The sequence below is a fragment of the Nipponia nippon genome, unplaced genomic scaffold (genome assembly GCF_047370975.1).
Source record: "Nipponia nippon isolate SJK-2023a ecotype South Korea unplaced genomic scaffold, ASM4737097v1 scaffold_3, whole genome shotgun sequence".
NCBI lineage: Eukaryota > Metazoa > Chordata > Aves > Pelecaniformes > Threskiornithidae > Nipponia > Nipponia nippon.
In genome coordinates this window covers 117,513,020-117,532,533 of record NW_028262347.1, presented here as the reverse complement: position 1 = coordinate 117,532,533, position 19,514 = coordinate 117,513,020, and the positions used below count along the sequence as shown (strand labels likewise).

Below are 19,514 nucleotides of genomic sequence, written 5' to 3'. Positions count from 1 at the left end.
GGTATGGTTCTTATCAGGTATGTCACGTGAGACATTGTAGGAGTCCACAGTTTTCTGAAAATTTTACATAAAGGTCTTAGACCTGGACAGGATTTGTGTGTTGTAAGTCAGCAAAGTTCCTGAAAGCTCAAGTTCATATCTCTGTGACAGGGTACACCATCCAAGGATGTGGTACATTGGAGAAGGGGCAAGTAGCAGGTACCCGCATCTTGTAATTCACATGGCTGAATTGAAAGAGTAGTCTTTCGATAGCTGGTTGAGAGGAAGAAGTACCACCTTAAGGTGACCTAAGTTGCATGCCTAGGTAATGTGGTGGGAATATCCGCATGGTTTTCATTTCTTTTTGTTTTTTGCTCCCCATGGAGGAAGGTGACTACTCAAAAAAACCAAAAATACACTTTGTGTTTTAGTTCAACACTGCAAGCTGAGTTCCCTCAGAGCATTGAGCCAAACTCAGACATTTATAAAATGTATACAGATAAAGTAATATGGGATATTTTTGGCAATGATCTGGAAGAAAACATGAAATAGTATTGCAGAGTTCCCTGATGACATGCAGACTGGGAGAGTAGTGGTCAATAAAGAACATGAGCAACAGTTTTCTCAGTGAACAGTGGTAGCCAAATGTAAGCCATGCTTCTAAGTGATGTTGTCCATCTGTACATGCTGGGAAGAGCAGTGACTCTGAAGAGGATTTGACTGTTCCAGTGGCTGTTAGGGTGGATGGATAGGACAGCAGAAAGAGATGCTGCAGCTAAAAGAGCTAAGTAGAGACGTTAGGTACTTGAATACGATCTACAGGGAATTGAATTGGTAGGTCCACAGTCCCAGCAGGATGGGTGACATAAGAACCATTGTGGAGGCTTCAGAGGAGGACCATCAAATAATTCCAAATCTCATAGTGAAAAAGTTAGGGCTGTTAATGTATTAACACTATCAAATGGAAGGATTTGGTAGTGATTTGTTCAGTGTTTATGTACCTGTGTGCTAATGGAAAGTTCTCCCATATAGCAGGCAAAGGTACAATAACATCCTATGTTACACTTAAATTAGATAAAAATCATCATTATTTCTCTGACTTGTTTAAGGTGAAGATAAGTAGCTATAGAAACAGCTTAGGAAAAGTTTTTTGTCTTCCCATTACTACAAAATATTGAAAGGTACAAAAAGTCAAAAGGCCTGAAGACCTTTGTAATTTTTCCAGCATGTTAAGTGATCAACGAAGTGGTCACAACATTAGATGAACAAATGTTCATACTGTTCCCTAAGTCAGAGCAAGCTTTGGCTTGTCCTGTAAAAGGAATATGATGGAATATAGTTCTTAATCAGATACATTCTGAAAATACACATAGCGTATATATGCATATATGTACTAACAGTGTACATGCACTTAAAGAAAGATAGGATGATAGGGACTGGTAATATTTTTGTTAAATAAAGCCCTCTACTATTACAGCATGTAGGTGTAAGTGTTTTCATAGGAAGAGATAATATAGCTTTGCCCAGTATATAATTCAGGGGGATTGTGTGGATTTTTTTTTTAACATTCGAGTAGTGTTGAGTGAAGTCCAGTTGCACTATATTGTGTGTCCTCTTCACTACTTCATGTTCATAAATAGATATTTTGTTATCAACTGATGAGGTTGATCTGGGTTTCCCACATGGTTCTTCATTTGTCCTCCTTGCATACCACCTGTGCCCAAGTACCCCCTTTTTACGTCTGTGCGGCAGAAAAGGGAGATTATTCTGGCACTGGCTGCATCTAATGCAACTCCTTGATATTCTTATCCATAGGGGTTTGCCTTGTGTATTCTAGGTATCTGTTTTCAAATTTTAAAGAACTGCATTATTCCACCTTGAGAGGAGCATTTCTGTGTTTACTAGGGAAGGAGACCCTTGTGAATATATCTGAAATGAGAACTATAGCACTGTGGGGGTTAATTAGATGTGATAGATAGATTTGCAGTGATTCAAAGAAGAGGCATCATGTGATCTCCTTTCTCAAAGCCACTTGTACTTTTAGCAAGAAGGTGAACTTAGTGTAAGTTTATAATAAAGATTTCATAAAGCTATAGTTTTGGGGTTTTTCTCCTTTAGGAGTCAGAGAATATGGATCATGCCAAAACTTCTTTGGTTGGTAAAGGGGCATAATTTCCAAACAGCATAATGATAATGAAAGTGGCATACAACACATTATACCTGTGTTATTTTGTATCATCAAGCCAGAAAAGTAGATGTTTAGACCAGTTTTCAGTGTGTTTTCATACAACATAATGCTTAAACAAGGGTAATGCTCAAGCCTTGTAGACAAGGCCAAATGTAAAGAACTTTGAGGAGTGAAGGGGCTAAATATGCCTCAGAAAGTCTTAGTGAGAGTTGGTTGATGTCACATATTGTTGAACGAGCTGGAAGAGGGTGTAATATGCATCAGCTTAGATTTCATTTAGTCTCATTTGGACTCTCCATTGAATTTGGTCTTGTCTCCATAAAGTACTGTCTTTGCTATGAAAGAATCAAAACAAGTCCATGAATGAAAGAAACCCTGACCCTACTGAAATCAGAGACAAAACTCTCATTGAGAGCCAGGATTTCATCTCGCATGCCTAGAATTTTTCAGAGGCATTCAAGAATATTGCAAAGCCCCCATAAGATTTCCGCCTAAAAAGAGATCCAAAGTAATGTGTATTCCTCTGCTCACAGACCTTCCCGTAAGGAATCTACCCACATTCATAGTGAATTTGGGCCTTGGAACTCTACAGGTTCCTGCTTTCTTTCCCTGAGGCAGGTCTCTGAAATCAAATGCTTCTGTGTGTGATAACTATTTCCAGGGTTTTGTGGATGCAGCTGAAAGCTCTGCTCTGAAAAACAGCCGTGGTTTGGCTGTTTCATGACTTTCAGTTTTGTGTGGGAAATAAGGGCTACACATCTGGACAAGATGATGAATGATAGTTTGACAAATCCTGAATAGGACTTCGGGTTTCAGGTGCTGTTGAGCTCTTTTTTCCTATGTCTCTTCAGAAGTAGAGCAACTAAATTGCAAGTTGACAGAAGGCTCAGTGTTGGTTGCATACGGGGTTTTTGGCCTGATTCTGTGAACTTAGCTTGTGAATCACAGAGTGAGCCCAGTGGTGAACACTTCAGAAGGCGGCAGGAACCTGCATTGCACTGTGCTGTGTATAGGCAAGCAATTATATTCCTGACTGCTAGAGGAACCCACTTAACAAATTGAGCTGTAGAAAACGGGAACTACCTGATGGAGCAAACAGAATGAAGGTAAAAAAGCCTCTGAATTTCACTTCTGAGGCTGCTGTGCTTAAGTGATTGATTTTTATATTAAACTTATTCCGTTATCTCTTAACATCCCCTACCTACCTACACACATGCATGTTCAACTTCATGCCGGGGGTGTGGGAACTAGTTTTTCCTACAGCGTTGGCGAACTGGAGTGCTCTTGTTGCTTTGTGGAGTTAATGCTAGTTATGGCATATCTGAGATAGAAAGAAAGACTTTCCTGTACAGGCACAGCAAGGAACCCAAATTCAGAGCATGCACAGCCCCTTTTTTTGTGTAAAGCTGCAAGCAGGCTGGCCGTGAGGCCCTGGGAGGCAGGTACAGGCAGGCTACCAGCTCTGCTTTCCTCTGCGCATATGCACGTTCCACAGATGTTGGCACTGCTTTCGTAAATTGTGGGTGATTTTACAGCGGCAGCTGAAGCACTTAAGCCTCGTTATTAGAGTGGGCTCCTCAGGGATGATATAATGAGAATCTAAGTAGATGTACCATTCCCTCCCACAGTGGTTGGAGGTAATGAGACTGCCATCCTAGGAAGTGTGAAGGAGAGTCATTTGTCAGTACTAGGAGTCATTAGGAAGAGAGAGACTGCACAGGAACCCCGGGAAATAAAAGCCAATGGAGACATCTGTAAAGCAACATGTGCAGGATGATTCCACGCTAATTGTCTGCCTTGTACTGTATGCATTATACAACATTACCAGTTCTCTATAAACAAATTATCTGTGTACCAGATACAAGATTAGCCAGCGTATGTTTATGGTTGTAAGCATGCTTAGTTGTGTCTAGTTGAGATAAAGAGGTGGGTATAAGATTTTCTTCCCCATATTTGTAGTGTTCGTGATAGAGGCATTGTAAATTGAACATGCCTGCATTTTGACTACCAATTCCCAACAGGTAAAATGTCCTTGTGCCTCCTCTGTTATGACCTGTCCACAGGTCAATAAATCCCTTTTGATTCTTCTCTTTCATTGAATATACTAATTGCCAATGGAAGCAGAAAGGCAGAATGACATGTCTCTAAAGGTTATAAATTTTAGAATTAATTATAACTTGAGGCCATCTCAATACTGATGGGTTTTTTCCCTATAAAACAATGATTTTGCTGAAAAGTAACTCATCATTTCTCAATAGAAACAAATAACATGAGTAAAATCAGCTTAACCAAGTTAGGTGTTTTACCATCACGGTATTTCAAAGGCTGGACAAGTACAACACAATATTGGAATGACCAAGTAAAGGACTATAGATTGAGATATGACAATCTTATTTTAAATAGTTGTTCATACTGCTTTTCAGAGTTAGTAAACCTAGCACTTCCTGTTACGTGGCCAGAAGCTCGGCATTGCTGCACCCAAAATAGAAAATCACCATCAACTCATGTGGTTGAAAGAACATCATGTTTGGGAGATATCATGTACATTAAGTCATTCAGGGCTGAAATATCCAAGTGGTAAATGTAGAATTTTGCACATGCATTCTTCTGGACAAATTTTGTACAGCCAAGCCCCCTGAACTGTGCATGTACTTTTTAAAACATGTATGTGCAGATGGATTAACTTGTATACTGACAGAGGCCTCTGTGGCACATCTCTCAGTGAGGTTTGTAAAGAGCATTTTTTTTTTCCTCCCTTGTGGTGCCTTTTAGATTGGCAGGTGACCGTTCAAGTAAAAGAGGAACTTTTGTGTAAAGAAGACTTCCTTTCCCACCCCCGCCCCTGCCAAATATATAAATAAGAAGTGTGCTGAGTCTAAGGTTTTGCGTCCTCTAACGGGACATAGGAAACCTATCGCTGATAGGAGGCCTGCAGTTTCTTTTGTGTTGTGTTTTATAGCCCTCCTGTATTTGTCGTCCCCCCTTTTGTTTTTTCTTGCATTGTTGATCAGCTTTTCAAGGTTTTTTTAAGCCCTTGTGCATACCTGAAACGTGGAAGGGGTTTGATGCTCCCCTACTTCTCACCATTGTGGTCACTCACACCCATGTAAAATAAGCACCCATGTGGATGGTTTTTGCTTGTGCGAGTTTGCGCTAGCGTGAAGAATGGCACAAAGTAAAAGGCAGCAACATTCTTTTATGGTACACGCAGAATCATGTGTTTGGATATCTGGCTGTTAAGTCTTGATGCATGGTTCTGCAACAGCCCTCTTGCCCTGACAGACACGGGAACTTTTAGGGCCGTTGGATTGCTGTGGTGGATTGTTAGGAGGCAAAGAAATAGTCCTGGTAAGAGTAATTCTACAAATGGAACAAACTGTGTGTGCAAAATGGAGTTCAAGTTTTTAGACATCAGGTTCAGATTTGCTAAATCAGCAGTGGTGAAGTATTGTCACCAGAGCCAAATTTGGCATTGACAGAGATTTGGGGTGGAACCAATGATATGGGTGCAGCCACCAGACGGGCTGCATTGCTTTACAAATTATTTTGCTATATCAAAAATCTCCTACTAGAGAGCTAAACCCATGAAAGAGTGTGTATAGAACAGTTATGCCTTTTGATATGGGCCAAGTGACCTAACAGCTATTTTCCATCTCTAGCTTCTGTATGCTTCTGGTTTAGGGAACTGTGGTAACTGCCAGCATCTGCTTCTATCTGCTTGGGAGTTGATTTCATTTTGGGTTTGCGTATCAACTAATATGCTCTGTGCCTGCGACTTTTAATTCCAAATATCAGTCTCCGTACTAAATCATTGCCAAGTAACCTTCCGTTCTTCTTTTCCATGCTGCCCATCTAATCACCAGCTGTGAGCACACAGCTCCTGCCTGCATGCCGTCAGAATGAGTCTGAGCTGCTCAAACCTCAACTCCAGCCTGAACACGAATTTTTGTCTCTGCAGGAATATCAGGAAACAAAAAAGTCACCAGGGCTACCAGTTCTTGTTATTGTTTGTATTTATATTTTTGGTTCAACTTCTTTTCTCCCTGGAGGTTTTGATTCCACCGATTTTGTTTGGGTTTGATTGGGCTTGCTTTTTTTTATTGCTCTCCCTCTTCTCATTTTGTTTTCTCCATTCTTTCATTGGAGGCAATGAGCCGTCCAGCGGTCGGAACTCCCCTGTCCCCTATCGTCCCGACAGCCGCCCTCTCACTCCAACTTACGCTCAGGCCCCTAAACATTTCCATGTTCCAGGTAGGAGCTGGCACTGTATGTGTCTCGGTGTCCTGTCACAGTGTAGAATGTAGCCTTTGTAACTTTTGTCTTGTCTCCATCGTTTCACGCTGTTTACCATGAGGTGCACCCACAGGGTTTGGAACTGCTCCTGCGCTTGCTGAGAGGGGTAGTGTGTTAAGAAATAGAGGGGGAGTTTCACTGTCATTTTTGCCTATTCTGTTGGTCAGGTGCTTCGCTGTTAGAATGCCTTGGTTTTCAGGGTCTGTTGGTGGCCGTGAGCTGGATATAAGCTACGTAGGGATTGATTTTTCTCGCAGTTGCACCAGCTGAGCACCAGCATAACTCTACTAACTTTGGAGGAGTTGGTTTTGATGACAGCAGCATGCAGAAAAGAGTTGACCAGTGAGCCATTACATATGTTGTTCATTCAGATTGCTGTGACTTGTTTCAGTCTTGAACCAAGCAGTTCTAGTTTAGTGTTCCTTTTTTTTAAAAGCAGATGGGGATGTTTCTTTACTTGTTTTGTGCAATGTCTTGGTGTGCTCAGAGAGACCTGAAGATCCACAGGGATATGTATGCCTCAGGGTGTTCTCTCTATAAAGGGCAGTCTCTGTTATAAAGTGAGCTGCACAGTTCTTCCACCCTCGGAAAGCTCATCTGTCTTGGATTTTGATGAGATGAAGGTGATGTGTCCCTAGCGTTGTTGACGTGCATCTTCTGACTGCATCAGTGCTAGCTGAAAGCCTTATTATATCCAGTTATTCTTCAGGTCCCCTTCAGCCTAGTATCCCTTCGCACTGCCAGAGTTTAGTGTTCCTCCTTTCCTCAGATCTGGCAGATAAACTGTTTGTGGGAACTTCTTTTTCAGTCATTGTGACCTGGCTTGGCTAAGGTAGGCTGTTTTAACTGCTTAAGCTAACCTGGCTCACTTTGACTTGCGTAAACTAAAGCGCACTTACGTGAATAGCTCCGAGTAATAATTTCTGGCGTGCTGGGAGAGCTGTCCTCTTCAGCTGGCACAGTGCAGCCACAGAAGGAGCTGCGTTCCTATCCTTAGAGCTTTCTGGTATAGATGTGCGCAAAAGCATTGCATGACTGCCCTTGTAATTTTTATACCTATTTGCTGGTTAAGTAGCCATAACAGATCACTAAGAAGAATGAGATACCTCAATGTCTTTGTGTGCAATGAGTTTGCCTGTTCAGTCAAGGATGTAGGGTTCTGCAGAGTAAGATCTGCTTCTGTTTCAATGGATTGTTAGGGTTAGCTTTCCTTAATGCCAAAGGCTAAGCTGTCTCCTGTAGCACTTTAATTGGATCTGTGATAACACAGCATCTATTTCTAAAATGCTTTTCATCTTTCATTCTAAGGTAACTGAAAACTTTTTTCAGGCAGTATGAAGTAGCAAAATGGGTTTCTGACATGAATTTTCTAGTTCCCAGTAGCTCACTTTGGTCTCCTAATAAGATTTTGACAGATTTTTGCACTGTAGCACTGATTTTGGATTAACTTTTGTACTTGTAGCTGTGCTGAATACATGAAGTATTGGCTTGGGTGGGAAGGTAGTTTAGAACAAACTGATTCCTGTCTTAGATTATTGTTTGTAAAAATACAGTATCTTTTAGACATGCTGTAGATTTACTGCATTAGAGTTCTGGAAAGTGTTTTTATTCTGATTTACATTGGTAATGTGCAATGTGGTGGGCCTTACATAAAAAAATGACAAAAAAGAAATAAAATCTCTCCTTGTGGTTTGAGAATTAGTAGTATATCAGTTAACACTGCATAAAGCATCCCTTTGACTCACTGAAGAGTAGCTGTTGTTGACTGTTCAAAACAGTGTATTAGGCAGCTGTTTTGTTCTCTGGATTTTGAAGTGAATTGTGGGCTCGCTGCATTCTCCTCTGCTCAATCCAGCCAGTCAGTTGGAAAGAAAATTGAGCTGCTACGACTGAAGCGCAATTTTCCACAAAAGTTATTTGGGGTAGTTTTGCCCAAATGGCTTGTATCTTCACCATTGAAATGTCTTGCTTGTTCACATTTCTTCTGTAACTTTTATCCCACTGATAATCTTCTGAATGTTTGAAATGAATGGTTCATGACTTGGATGCATCCACATGTTACAGAATCAGCTCCAAAGGACTTCATACCACATGTCTTCGACTTTTCACTTGTTCTTATGTTTTCTTTTCTTTAAACAATCTGATTTTGTATAATACTAGAAATAGCTTTCTGACTTTTTCTTGTGCTACATCCTTGATTTGGTCTGTCTATTATTTTAGTGTTGGAGTTATCTTTATCTACAACTGAAGTAGTTTTCATATTCCCATTTGTTTGTTTCTCAATTTCACAGATCAAGGTGTCAACATTTACAGAAAACCACCAATCTACAAACAACATGGTAAATGATCTTTCCCTTTTTATTTCAAAACTGGAGTGTCAACTAAATTAAAAGGCATGCAGACTAGTGAAAAGCATTCAGTGTTTACTTTGTAAGCATTAAAAATTCGTAGTCCAAGCTTGAAACAGCTGTTGTTGCATGTCCTGCTGAGTGATTATGTTTTAAAGCATGTTGTTTCATTTGGATCATATGGTTTAAATCTTGGCCACGCTGATATTAATGGCAAAATTGCCATTAACTGGGATTTTGCTGTCTCTTTAGCATTATGATGCCTTCCTGTATTTCACTTCTTTAAGTCTGTATTTTCAGAATACAGGTACTGATCATGTTAAAATGGATTAACAACAGACTGTTCTCTGACAGGGACTTCATGGAATATCCTCACTTTAAACAGACAAAGTACAATGATTTCTTTCAACAGCAAAGGTGGAGATGTTATTATCAGACTGGAATTCCAAATGTACCTGTGGCTTTAAATAAGAATCTTTAATTATTGAAGATAATATAGGTGACTTATCACTGGCAGGGCTAATTTGATTCTCAAGCCCTGTGCTATAGCTCAGGTAGTACGCCATACTTATTTTTCCAGGTGTTGGGATTCTGAGCTGGAGACCGGTGGTAGTGCGCTGGTCTTTTCGGCGTAGGCATTGTTATAGCAAGTCTGAAACAACGGTGATGGCAGAAGCCAACTGCACTGCCAGTCTTTAGTACTGCAGAGCAAGGTGCCGGTTGTAACGGAGTGTGTTCACTCTTCCCTTCTGCTGTGAAGAGAAATCTTTCAATAGGCGATGATTTTTGTCATGTGGCGAAAGACGAGTGACTCCACTTCTTAAAGAGTTTGAGTTTGCATCCCTTTGCAGACCCTTTTTCCAATGAAATGTATTTAGGGTTAAGTAGCAAACTAGCAGTACTCTGCAGAGTTTAGAAGAACACTTGGCTGAGAGCAGTTGAGCCGAGATGATTAGGAAAGCTCGGGAAGTCCATTCTGTAGTCAGGAGTAAACGTTACAAGTAACACTGCTGTGGTTTTACATCAGGGTTTTTTTCTCTTTCTTTTTTGAGTTTCAAACCATATGCTCATTTTGGAAAAAATCTTAACATTATTTTTGTTTATTTTTACGGTTTTAATGTATCTCCTCACCTCCCATTAACATGTGAATGTTTAACCACTGACATCACCAATTCTATGTAAGTACTGTTTGAAGTCATGCTTTTGTAAACTGACCAGCTTTCTCCGTACCTGCAATTATGCTTAGAGTTTCCCAGTCATAAAATACTCAGAGTTCCCAATGATATCTAATACTGATGTTCCTAAACTACCCTGAACATGTTGGATGAGCAGCACAATGCTTCATTTTGTTAACAGATGTCTTTCTGTTTAAAAAAAAAAGAGAAAAGGAAAAAAAAAAGTCCGAATTCTTGCTTCTGATACAATAGCTTCATATAAGAGAAGGTGATATGAGCTAACAGTTTGCAGATAAGAGGTAGATAACGCTGGTTTTAATGTAAACTGAATCCTATTGGATTTTTTTTTTTTTAATGTCAAGAAGTGAAAGCCATAATGCACATCCTCACATGCTTTTAAGAGACTTTGGCTTAGACTGGAATCTTAAGTGGATGCCCCACTGCTGAGATATTTTTTTGGTGAGGTTCGTTTCATTGCAAGTGCCTTTCCCTGCCAAGTTGATCTGAATGGAGTTCAGTATTTATTAATAAATTCACATCTGCTTTTACTACTACTGCATGCTAATAAGCAAAGGCATGCAGCAGAAAAAAAAATCCACTGGTTAAATAAGCATATTTGTTTCAGATTTCTTTTTTTGTTTGTTTTGCAGCTTTTCACAGAAACAGAGGAAATAATTAGCATCAGTAGAGTTAAAATTAGTGCTGTTCCTCTGAACTATTCGTTTACTTGCCCTAGAGGGAAGATATATCAGTACATAAATCTGATTTCATCTTCATTAATAATCAGGTGTCCTTAGGAGATATTGGCAAATACTGTTAGACTGAATTTTCTTACTCTTGCCTAATCATTCTAACACTGTGCAGCCCTAGTAAAATCCAAAGCTGGTTTGGGGTTATTTTGGGGGTGGGGATGAGGGAGGAGAGGAAGGTTTGATTCCAATCTATTGGCAAGAGAAAGACATTACTTTGCCTCAAGCTGCAATTAGAAAAGCAAAACATGAAAATGTTTGCTTTTGGAAATTAACTTCTTGTAAAGTGTAAAATTTTGCCAAAATAAGGAAGACCTTTATATTGATACAGATGATTACATAGCTAAGTTCCCTGATTGCCATCTAGATGCAGCTGCTTTGGCAGCACAGAGCAAGTCCTCCGAGGATATCATCAAGTCCTCCAAGTTCCCAGCAGCTCATGCACCAGCACCCAACGAGATACCAAAGATTGAGACGGACCACTGGCCAGGTCCTCCCTCCCTTGCGGCCATAGGTATGCAAAAAAAAAAAATGGTACAAGTGATGCGGCTTAAAAGGTACTGGTAACCAAAGTAGGTTAACACTGGAGCTGTAAAAATGGGTAGTGAAGATTGTGTCCACTCCAGGTGTTTGCCACAAAGTGCAGTTCTTCTGGTGAGACTTCCGAGTGTCCGTGAATTTAAAACTATTGAATAATGCTGAGTTAGAAGGGGTTTTGCTAAAGGACTTTGGAATTGATCACACAGATATTAACCCATAGACAAATTATGTGAACTCCCATGCAGTAGCTTAAAAAATGTGGTGTGTCACACAAGCCTGACTTCTTTCAGTTATTGTCTGTTTAATCTTTTAGTCCTAAGCTAATAGCACATATTCCACAGAAAATATGGTTGCTTCCAACCACATGACTGTTTTCATGGCAAGAAGCAATGACTGAAGTGGAACAGTTAATGGACAAAAAAAAAGTCCTGATTTTCAGAGTTACTGTCTCTACAGACTTCGTATTTTTCTTCTGTGTTGTTGCACTACAGGTGTCTCATTTTCTTTTCTTTAAATCATATGATTTTTTTTCTTTAAATCATGTGAATCATGATCATTTTTAATTTTTTTTTGTTTTGTATTTTTTTCTCTGTTAATTTTTATTGACCCCCATAGCATAAAATAAGCTATCTAGCCTAGTTCATTCATTAAGTCATGTCTGAAACACTGAAGGTGTTGCCTGTTTCAGGTTTCTGTGAAGGAGCATATGGTTTTCCATGCAATGGGCTTTTCATAGAAGTGCTGGGAGAGGAGACACAGGGTGGGAGAGCTCAATGACCAACTGAAGAGGCTGCATGCGCAGTGGCAATTTTTTGAAAATGTCCTTTATATAGGATTGCAACCTGACAAACATTACAATCACAGTGATAACATCAACATACTTGAAACTCTCCTGACAATGCTTATGATAACTACAGCATTATTATGCTGTATGTCTGAGGTGGAGCCTTTGTTGGAAATTTTGGCTCTCAGCTCAGTCTGTATGCAGTGGATGACAACTTTTAATGGTTTCCAGTAAAACTGCTTTGTATATTGGCTATCATCAGGTGATTTTGTTACACCTTAGAAGCTAAACAGGACTGTTTGGAAACTATAAAGATAAAAATGTGCTCATGGACATATTTAATTCAGAAATCACACAAGATTTTATTTGATTTTATTTTATTCAGTCATCACACAAGACTAATCACTAAAAAACAAACCCACAAGCCCCAGGTTTTTTGGCTTGTTCTGTGATTTTGAGTGTGATATTTTGCTTACAGAGCTAGAATGAGCTCAGCTGTCAAAAGAATGAGTATTACTGCTGTTGTACTGAACAGTCTTGCAAAAGCCTGAGACACCAAACAAAATAATAAATAATTTAATTACAAACAATTTCTCCATAACTTTTTGTCTCTCTCCATATTAGCATCAATTTAACACTGCTGTACAAAACATTTAATTGATATAAACCTTCTGATACTTTAGTTGCAAAATTTAGTCTTCATTCAAATAAAACACTGAGTTTGTCTAGCATAAGATTGGTGAATAACTATATCAGGATACAGCCTGTGCAGAAAAAAATACAACTGCTGTCTAAATGCTTGCGGCAATACCATATTCTGTATATTCGTGGAAGTGTCCTGATGTCCAAATTGGACCATTTCTTAAGATTACTCACGAAAATAAAGGTTATTCAATAAAAAGTTAAGAAACTAGTGTAGAACACAAATCAGTTTGCTTCATTTTAGACCAAATATAATGCCTTGTTAATTCCAAATATGAGTGTCCATTTAGGAGATTAATGTAGTTTAATTTCCCATTTGAAGTGTTAATTCAGATTTGCTTTTCTGAGTCTAGATAAAAGTATAAATGTAAATCAGATTTTCTGTTTTCAACCACGGGTGCAGTTACTGGTGCCATTAAACCCCATGTTTCCAGAACTAGCAATCTGAGCTCCTTTTTTCTATTACATTGATTCATGGCTTTTGTATTCAGGACTGTTGCTTGGTTGGGAACCCGTGTGCAGTTTAACTTCTTGTTAATTTTATAAGAAGCCGGATAGCTGTAGGGCAGGCTATCTGAGTGAGTTTTATTAAGGGTGATTTTTTAAAAAGTCTTTTGACTCTGAAAGAAAATACTGCTTTGTTTATTCAGTAAATCAAACTGACCAGTACTTTCTAGCATTGAAATCTTCAAGCTGCAATTGAACTGATACACAAAGCTCTCTCTGTACCATGGTTTTATGGAAGCAGGAGCTGACATGAGGCGCAGATCAAGTGGAAGAGAGGAAGATGATGAGGAGCTACAGAGACGCCGGCAACTGCAGGAGGAGCAGCTCATGAAGGTGGTTATAAGCTTGTCTTCATGCTGTTTCTGAACACCATCCAAAAAGTTCCCCTTTGTTTTCTGTAAGCAATTTCTGCTGGTGCCTTGATCAGCTTTATTTTATTGATGTATTTTTTTAATTGCCATTTGTAGCTCAACTCTGGTCTGGGACAACTGATATTGAAAGAGGAGATGGAAAAGGAGAGTCGCGATAGGTCAGCCCTTTCTGCCAGTCGTTACGATTCTCCAGGTAATTAACGTAGGCAATAAAGCTAATAATGAACAGCGAATAATGAACCCCACATACACACATATTAAGCAGTCTCCCAAAAGAGAGACCACTGGGAAGACCGCTTGATATGCGTATATGTGATGCTCTCCTCTGAAAGAGTGGCCTAATTCGTTAGCTGGTGTTTTTGGTGAGGGGAGGAGTATCATAGTTGTTTTTTAATTAGAAGAAATATGAGGTTGGGGATTTTCAGGCAATTTTGAGGAGAGAGATTTTCTAATATAGATAAGGAGTGAGGTAAAATATTCAGTGACTATTACATCACACATATGCTAATAGGCTGGGTTATTAAATTACGATAACACATTTTTTAACTGTGGTTCCTATCACTGTTTAGGCTCTCCTCCCAGGGACAGAAAATCAGCAACATTTAGCAGTGGGGCTGCATATTCCAAACAGAGCCAATGTTGTTGGCCTTGGCTGACGTTTTGATTGGGGGTATTCTGTTCCAGAGCAAAAGCACAAAAGTCAGCTTTGGTCAATTAGTGGCTTAGTTTCTTGGCCTCATTGCATATTTTGATATACATCTGTGGCTGCCTCAGATCTCCAGAGAAGGGTTTGAGGGTTTTATTTCACTCTCTTCATCCACTGGTGATTGTAGCACAGCAGCTGTACTTCAAGCCAAGAAGGGACAGGATGAGTCTCTTTGGAGTCACCCACTGGAGTAGCTGCCAAGGAAACTTAAGATTTCCTCGTGTTCCCTGTTATATAAATGTGTTGCCTCTGTGGTCTTGGAGAGAACGTCTGTGGCTCTCCCTCACTACCTGTAATGTTTACAGGGCCAGAGTCTACCTGCTCAACTCAAAGCTTATGATTTTTTTTTTATTAACCTTAGCACAGGTTGGAGGACTCCTTTATTGGAGATGTGTCCATCCCTCTCTGCAGTGGTAATCAGTGCAGACGTCAGTTGCCTTTTGTGGAATCAGTGGTACCTTTATCAAAGCTGCTTGTTGCTGGCAACAGCAGTGCCCCAAGTTCTACATTCCCTGCCCTTCTGTGGTAAAAACATTTAAAAAAACCAAAAACTGCATTCTTATATGGAGGATCTTGTCTGAAGGGGCTCTATTAACTGTAGAGGTGCTACTGATCATTATGCTGACAATCTTTCTATTTATCCATCTTTTTATGTGTATTCGAAAACACGCCTTTGACATTTCCACATTGTCTTTGTCTTGCTCATGCAATTTCTGAGGTCAGTGCAAGTACTAAGTTGAATGCCCCCAGATACCTTATTTCACTTTCATTTCAGATGAAAGCAGGAGTCACAGAGGTCGGTTGAATCATGCCATGTTCTCAGAAGTGTCACATCATGTACAGCATAACTATAATTTCGGATAACTATAATTTTGGATCAGAATGCCAAATTCTCAAACGTGTTTGAATTCCCTCAGCCCTGCCCATTCTGATTGTTCTCCTGGTGAAGTCAGTACCAAAACATCTGTCAATTACAGTGTTACAGGACCGAAACTAATAGCCGTTTCTCCTTTGTAGCAAAAAATGGCAAGCTGAAGCATGTGAATACAGAGAATGGTGTGTATCTTGGCTTGTGCAGCAGCAGAAGCTGGGAGCATGAGTGCAATAGTAGTTGCAGTAGAAGGATAGAAAGGAAATTCATGAAAGGGTCAGAGGGTATGACGATATATAAACCGTGTGTGCCACTTAAGAGAGTGGAATTGAATGGACCTGCATGGGAGACTTAACAGGGAACCTACCCAGTCAAACACTGCTGATCTTGGATTCTCCTTGTCCTTTTTCTTGGTCCCATCATAGGGTGCACGGCAATACTTTACCTAGCTTAGGACTAAAAAGTTACTTTGCTCTGTTGTCTAATCCTTGAGCATTACTTTCAACTCAATGGAGACCACTTTGATTTTGAGCCTGGCAAAATCACAGTGTCACTTCTTGATGATCTGCCACCATGGCATGATAAAGCTGCACATAACTTACATAAGGTATGGAAGGTTGTGATGAGTCTGGGGCTGAGATGTTAGTTTCTTAAAATCAGTGTGTTTCAGTTGGTTATGTATGTGCTTAGCTCTTTTAACTGTGTTTATTGTGCCAGTTGGTTCCTCAAATGTTCTTGGTTTTGAGTTTTCATGGGATTTTTCCAGTAAAAGATTTTTCCCTTCCTCATTCAACAGCACATGCTTCAGCCTCCAAAACCTCTTCTCTCCCTGGCTATGGAAAAAATGGACTTCACAGGGTAAGGAGGTGGCAATTTTGAGAAGTGAAAGGTGGCTTTAATTATCCATGATATTTATTTCCATATTAACTGCATTGGATTTTCAGTTTGATCAGGCTTTCTTATAAAACCATCTGAAGTCAGATAAAACCTAATTTCCCTTCCCACAAACTACACTGTTAAAAAGGCAAGAAAGCAACGCAAGAAATGTAGTGAAAATGGAGGGGGGAAAAAAGGCTTAAAGCAATTTGTTACTCCCCATGTACCAACCTACTTGTGAAATCATGAACTGTGAATTTATGTGCATGTCCCTCTTTTCCTGTTACAGCCGGTGTCTACAGATTTTGGTCAGTACAACAGTTATGGGGATGTGAGTGGTGGTGTTAGAGGTAAGGCTGAGGAGCCTTTTTACATGACACTTCATTACTGAACATGTTACGATCGTTTCTGCTGTTTTATTTTAAGGTTGTGGATGTGGTAACTTTGTATTTGCTCAGTACATTTTAACTTCCTCTGCTAAACACAACAATTAAACTCTGCAAATACCTATTAAAAAGTTTGGGTTTATTTTGCTAAATATGCTATGTGGAGCTGATCCTTGTTTATGCCAAGGGACTGCTTTAGCACTGGTGCAAATGGAAAGCAGGTAACGTGTATATTATCAGGAATACGTACTGAGTTCTGTTACGGTGTTTTCTTCCTCTGAAAATGACCATCCACTGCACAGTCTGAAAGAACGTGCCACAGTGAAGAACGGAGTATAATGCCTTCTAATCCCTGTTGCTGCTCATGATTTTCATTATTACTTTGAGCTAGATAATTTGACAATATTTATGAAAGTTATGAAACTCTGAGAGTTAATGTTTTGAAATGGTTTGAGCTGAGAGAGAGACAGAGAAGGGCTAGTTATCTCCAAAGTGAAGTTGATCCCGGCCATCTTAGATACCCTATGGTCAGGCATCTTCTGTTGGCGCTTGGGTCTCTTTATAGGCTATGGAGAAATCTAGAGAGCTACCTGATGGCAGAGGTTAGGTGAGGTGAATCCTGCTCTACACATTTGAATTTTCGTTGGCTATTTATTCACTTGATTGTGGTTTTGTGTTTCTTAATATTTCCAAAGTGATTTTCCTGAATGAGAAGCCTGCTCAAAATGAAAAGGGCTGCATGTTTGGAGTGTTTGACTCTTTACAAACTAAGTCCAAAGGTAGGAAGGTTCCTGGCCGTAGAGAATCAGGTGGGATTTTGAAAAGATCAGGTAGGCCAGAAGACACAAGGATTATCTGGTAGATTGTGATTGATTCCTGTTCTTCCACACTCTAAAGCTGATGAGATTTCTCTTTTGCTTTTCAGATTTCCAGGTAGAGTACGGGTTTTCATCAATCAACTGACAACAGAACTAAAAGCATCTACTTTCTTGTTGAAGTTTGAATTTCTGCTACAGGGAAGGGTTTCTTAAGACAATAGCTTTGATTTTCCTGCATGTTTAAGCATAACCACCAATGTAGACTCTTATCAACAAAAAACAGGCACAGCCTCAGATTCCTCCTTGTTACCTCCCCAGAGCTGGGCTGAGACAGCTCGCACCAGTTCTGTGACTTGCTCTGTAAAATCCACTGTCTGTTGATATATGAGTTATCTGTCATAGTCCTCCCTGGACAGCTGACAGTGGATTTTTTTCCAGCCTCTCTAGTACTGACCCCAGAGACATATAGAAAGTCTCTTCTGGAGGCAATTTTCTCCCATACTACGAGCCTTGAACTCCTCGTTTTTACCCTGGAATTTGCTCTCCAGACAAGATGGCTGATCAATAGTTTTCTATGTGGTGCCATCACAGATGAGCCAGTAAGAGGTGGGCTTGCAAATATAAACCCTTTTCCTCCAAATCCTGTCTGCAGGGTTTTTTCCAGAATGGTTTGATTCTGGCTGGCTCCTCAGCACAATCACAATATGAAATGGCAATTTAAGAAAGGGTTTAATGACTTGGATAATTTTGTTAATGCTGTATCAAAATCATGATGATTGGAAAGAGAATAAGATTATGGGAGGAGAGAGGAGTTGTCCATGTATTGTGCTCAAAACGTTATTTTGTTAGGGACAGTACCTGTGTCAGAACAGCACCTTTTTACCCTGTCCCTGTTTGTGTTCATCGTAAAAATTTCCCATTGTAGAGACAAAAAAAAACCCCACCTCAGCTGATACAGTAAGTGACAGAAAGGACAGCCCAGAGGTGTAAGAGTACTTTGTATGCTGTTGGGTGGGATCTGAATTAATGCTTCTGCGTATTTGTCCAGAGAAGAACCCTGCTTAGTCACTGGGGTGGGAAAGTGCCCACCATTCTCTTGGGGTCCCCAAGTCCACCTGGGAAGTGATGTTGGTAGGCTCAGTGGGGAGCTGTTGCCAGCCTTAGCAGTGACAGAAGGCTGTGGTGGCAGAGGGGATCAAAGGATCCCTCTGCATGCCTCAGGGAAGTGGTAAACAGTAGCCATGGCAATGATCTATATGATAAGACTAAATATTAAAACTTGAAGGAAGTCTCAGGGCAAATTCACCTTTGTTTTCACCACTACTTGAGTGCCTTTACCCTCTGTGTGTGTAACCTATGTGTCTGATGTATACCTGTATCTGATGCAGTCCCTTCCGGATGGTCATGTCCCTGGAATGAGAATGGACAGAGGAGTATCTATGCCTAACATGTTGGAGCCAAAGGCAAGTGCAGATGTTATTCACTTGACTTCAAGACAGTGAGGATTTGACTGTGAAATGCAGATAAAATATTGGAAGTGTCTTAGTTCCCTTGTTTTTCTTTACCTCACCTCAGTCCCTGCTCCTTATGTGCTAAACCTCTCCCTTTGCTCTGGACATGGCCTGTTACAGGTGTTAGTACTCAGGCAGGCTGAGGGCAGTCCAGGTGTGCTTCTTGGGTTGAAGCTTTTCCAGAGACAAAACAAAGGTACTGAAGATACTTAATAGCTAGTTCTCTGTCAAGCTTCTACTAGCCAAAACAGCAGGCCAAACTCAATGGGAAAGTCTTAGATCTGTCAGGCTGGAAAAGTGATGCAGAATACTGTGGCTCACAACACACTGTTGAGGCTGTGTTAATTTAAAAATTAATGAAATACATGGATCTGTGTTTCAGATTGGAAGTTAGATACCTACATGTCTGTCTGGATCTGTTCTTTAGCTCTCAGCACTGTTAGCCTGACACCTTTCAATAATGTTGAATTCCCTGTATAAGAAATTCTTAAGGACATTTACTGGAAAAAGAGGCAATGTCAGCTGAATATAATATAAGATACAAATTAAAATGCTTCTGCAGCTATGTCTAGAGATGTCCGAGTCAAAAATGAACATAATATATTGAGGGGATTCAACCAGGGCTGTGTTTTAAATCTTATAACTTGCTCTATTGCTGGTGAGCCTTCTGAGAAATCATGATTTTTCTGAAGTTACAAGGATCAGCATTT

General features: G+C 40.0%; 1 protein-coding gene across 4 annotated transcripts in view; it reads left to right on the top strand.

The window, feature by feature from the left end:
• The window catches only part of ABLIM1 (actin binding LIM protein 1), a 213,305-nt gene that overhangs the window by 183,022 nt on the left and 10,769 nt on the right, over positions 1-19,514 (top strand). For 3 of the 4 annotated variants that reach the window (XM_087766570.1, XM_087766568.1, XM_087766569.1), the window contains exons 15-22: positions 6,314-6,418; positions 8,752-8,799; positions 11,100-11,246; positions 13,504-13,598; positions 13,733-13,829; positions 16,010-16,071; positions 16,379-16,439; positions 17,401-18,667. In XM_087766570.1, the coding sequence (XP_087622696.1) occupies positions 6,314-6,418; positions 8,752-8,799; positions 11,100-11,246; positions 13,504-13,598; positions 13,733-13,829; positions 16,010-16,071; positions 16,379-16,439; positions 17,401-17,438 (653 nt within the window). In that variant the 3' untranslated portion in view covers positions 17,439-18,667. The other variant, XM_087766571.1, reaches the window with a different exon arrangement.